The sequence below is a fragment of the Dendroctonus ponderosae genome, unplaced genomic scaffold, assembly GCF_020466585.1.
Source record: "Dendroctonus ponderosae isolate FM_Combo_2020 unplaced genomic scaffold, Dpon_F_20191213v2 Dpon_F_20191213_6, whole genome shotgun sequence".
Taxonomy (NCBI): domain Eukaryota; kingdom Metazoa; phylum Arthropoda; class Insecta; order Coleoptera; family Curculionidae; genus Dendroctonus; species Dendroctonus ponderosae.
In genome coordinates, this window is record NW_026018814.1 from 2,246,661 (window position 1) to 2,249,532 (window position 2,872).

At 37.2% G+C, this 2,872-nt stretch overlaps 2 protein-coding genes across 2 annotated transcripts in view; one reads left to right on the plus strand and one right to left on the minus strand.

Annotated features, from left to right (window-relative positions):
• Nucleotides 1-687, plus strand: part of LOC109536286 (deoxyuridine 5'-triphosphate nucleotidohydrolase) — a 2,152-nt gene extending 1,465 nt beyond the window's left edge. Inside the window, exon 4 of the mRNA XM_019902438.2 lies at nucleotides 384-687. Coding sequence (XP_019757997.2) covers nucleotides 384-440 — 57 coding nt within the window. The 3' untranslated portion in view covers nucleotides 441-687. The remainder of the gene's footprint in view (nucleotides 1-383) is intronic.
• Nucleotides 688-775: 88 nt separating this feature from the next.
• LOC109543868 (rhophilin-1) overlaps nucleotides 776-2,872 on the minus strand; it is a gene marked incomplete in the record, with an annotated part of 36,271 nt that continues 34,174 nt past the window's right edge. The window contains 3 exon segments of the mRNA XM_048667877.1: nucleotides 776-1,323; nucleotides 1,377-1,529; nucleotides 1,588-1,817. Coding sequence (XP_048523834.1) covers nucleotides 1,117-1,323; nucleotides 1,377-1,529; nucleotides 1,588-1,817 — 590 coding nt within the window.

Below are 2,872 nucleotides of genomic sequence, written 5' to 3' on the forward strand. Positions count from 1 at the left end.
AGTTTTCTCAAAAAATGCTTGAATTCAAGAAGTTTTAGATTTGCGTGGTTTTTTTTGAGTTGCAAAATCCACTTGAACATGACGCTGCTTTTTTTGAGGTTTCTCAAGAACCATTCGAGCCACCGAATTCGTTTTGGCATCGTTGGATAGAGAATTAAATGGGGAGTCATGACCCCCCCCCCTGGATCCGCCCTTGCATACAGTCTAGTACAAGTTGCAAAAATTACAGAATTTTGATAGGATTTATTCACCTTTAAAGCTTAAACAAATCGGCGTCTTCTCCGATTATCCTCCCATTCTCCAGAATTCCTCTCCCAGTCTCCTCTTGAATGAATGATTTTTTTATTATATTTATTTAATAAAGGGAGTGTTTATTTTGTCAGGATCTGCCTGAAACCGCCCGGGGCGAAGGCGGGTTTGGATCTTCTGGAACAAACTAACTCCGATATTTTCCTAATGCACCATCTGTAAATTGTCTACCTCAGCAATGTGTATTTATCTGTGCCCGTATCAATCCATCTTTAGATATTTAGTGTGTAACTCGCTGTTAGGTGTTTTTTATTTAATTTTAGGTCGTTTAAGCCACAATTCTTCACACACGTGTTTAGGAACCTCTGTATGTCCCTGTTTGAATTTATTGCGCATTTAAACGGAAATATTTCCTAATAAAGATATTTTTTGATGCAATCGTCATTTTTGCAGTCCGGCCCAGTCCTATCCAGAATCGCACATCTTAGTCATTAAGCTCTATGGGAGTTTATAAAAAACATGGAGCGACGATAACTAATAAATTTTATTGCTTCAACTGTACACAACAATACTTTCAATTATTTAACAGTTTATAAATACCAGAACTTATAATTCCGCTGCATAATGATATCGCTCTAGGGAAATAAATTATCATTTTAAGGTCCTATTTCCTAACACGGCGATTAAAAATAAATAACTTTATATACAGAATGTTAGGCTTCGAACTGAATTCCTCAGGATTTGCCAGTCAAAAGTGAATTTGTACTGTACTTTTAAGTCTCAGTCACTTTTCAGCTATTAGAAAGGTACTGTTTATATAAAAAACTTGTATGTTCAGCCTGATCGTTGCGCTAATAACCGCCTGGATTATCGCAGAATAACGTTCTCGAAGAAATCCTTTCCCTCCCTACTGGTAGAATGGTTCCTCTTGAACGGATTCCAGTGGATTAGTCTTTTGCTGTTGTTGTGATTGTGTTGAGCCATGGATCCGGAGGGGCTCGACATCCCACTCGATACGCCACTGGAACTGCTATGTGTGGAAACCGAGCCCTTTGACTGGTTTGACTTCAGCGACTGAAACATTGCTGGGATGTTAAAATGGGCCCCTCGGCGCCACTTGAACCTACCTTCAAGTACGTGCGATCCATGGGAGTAACGAGTTTCAAGCTCAAAGAATCCCCAGCTGTTTTAATGAGCGCGACCAGTTCCTCATGGGAGGCCCACTTGACATCTTTATCCCCAATGCTCACAATAAAGTCGCCCTCTTTCACGCCTCCAAACTGAAATTAACGTCGCAAAGCTTAGAGCCAGCTCGAATGGGGCTTTCCTCAAATTTACCTCCGCCAATGATCCAGGCTCAACTATGGCAATGATAACAGGGGCGTCTCCTCGAACCGAAAATCCGAACCCTTCATTGGTGCGTCCTCTGTGCAGTTGCACCAATCGGGGGGCCGACCAGTGGCGTTTCGCTGAAAATATCGCTATGGGCCCCAGGCCTCTGAACAGATCATTCACCCTGAATTGAGCAAAGTCGGGCGGTGTCAGCGATAGCTGGAACTTAGTAGCAGCTGAAAATTGTTTATTACAAGTTGTAGATAAGTTCTATATTGTTGAGGCGGATTCATTTTTTACAAACTTCTTTTTGGGTATTTTGCCTCAAAAATTTTTGTCTTTAAAAAAGACAGAATTTCCTCACGTCTTTTATTACGGATTGATAAATAGTGCTCCTATTTCGCAATAAGAACGAATTATTTATCAAAAAGTAATCAAGAACTATCACCTAGAGGGTATCCTGCGACACACTTAGGCTCAAGCTGTAAGAGAAAATTCCAATTAATAGAGAAATTAATTTGAAAAATTACCTTGATGTTTTGATAGCTATTTTCTGCTATCGTTATCAAAAGAACCTAAATGAACCTAAAAAAGAGTATGTTAATAAATTGTGTATTTGAGATTTTATATATTATTTTGATTTGTAATATTTTATTATAAATTATATATACAATTTGCACAGACAAATTATCAGAGCGAATTTTCATATACTGTATTATCCTACTATTGTTACACAATTTATTTACATACTTATTTTTAGGTTCATTTAGGTTCTTTTGATAACGATAGCAACATTTTTTTTTCTTCACATTTTGACTGAGACCCAGGAAGGATAAGAATATAATAAATAATTCGCTTTGTCCATGAGTTTGCCCATCCTTTCCAGGGGCGAATTATTACTGCCAAAACATGCTCTTGGAAAGCTTTAGGAATAGTTCCCAGGTTAAAAATTATTCTTTCTTCAGGTCTTAATTGAATTAAAAGAAAAGAAAAAAGAACTTAAAAGAACCGTTACACGTTCCGAATCGTCCCAACTTCCACTTCACTACCTCAAACTCGTTAAAACTGGCAAAATTGCCATTATTATTATCATTCATATTGCCATCGAGATTAATTGAGTTAATGGGATGAAGCACATGAAGATCGTGAAGGATTTTTCAAAATAAATCATTGTTTTTAAATAAATATTAAAAATTATTATTGAACTTTTAACAATATGTGTAAAGTCAACTTACTTTCAATACAATGACAATTTTTATCAACAAAATTTTGGAATGGCTATGGGGTCACC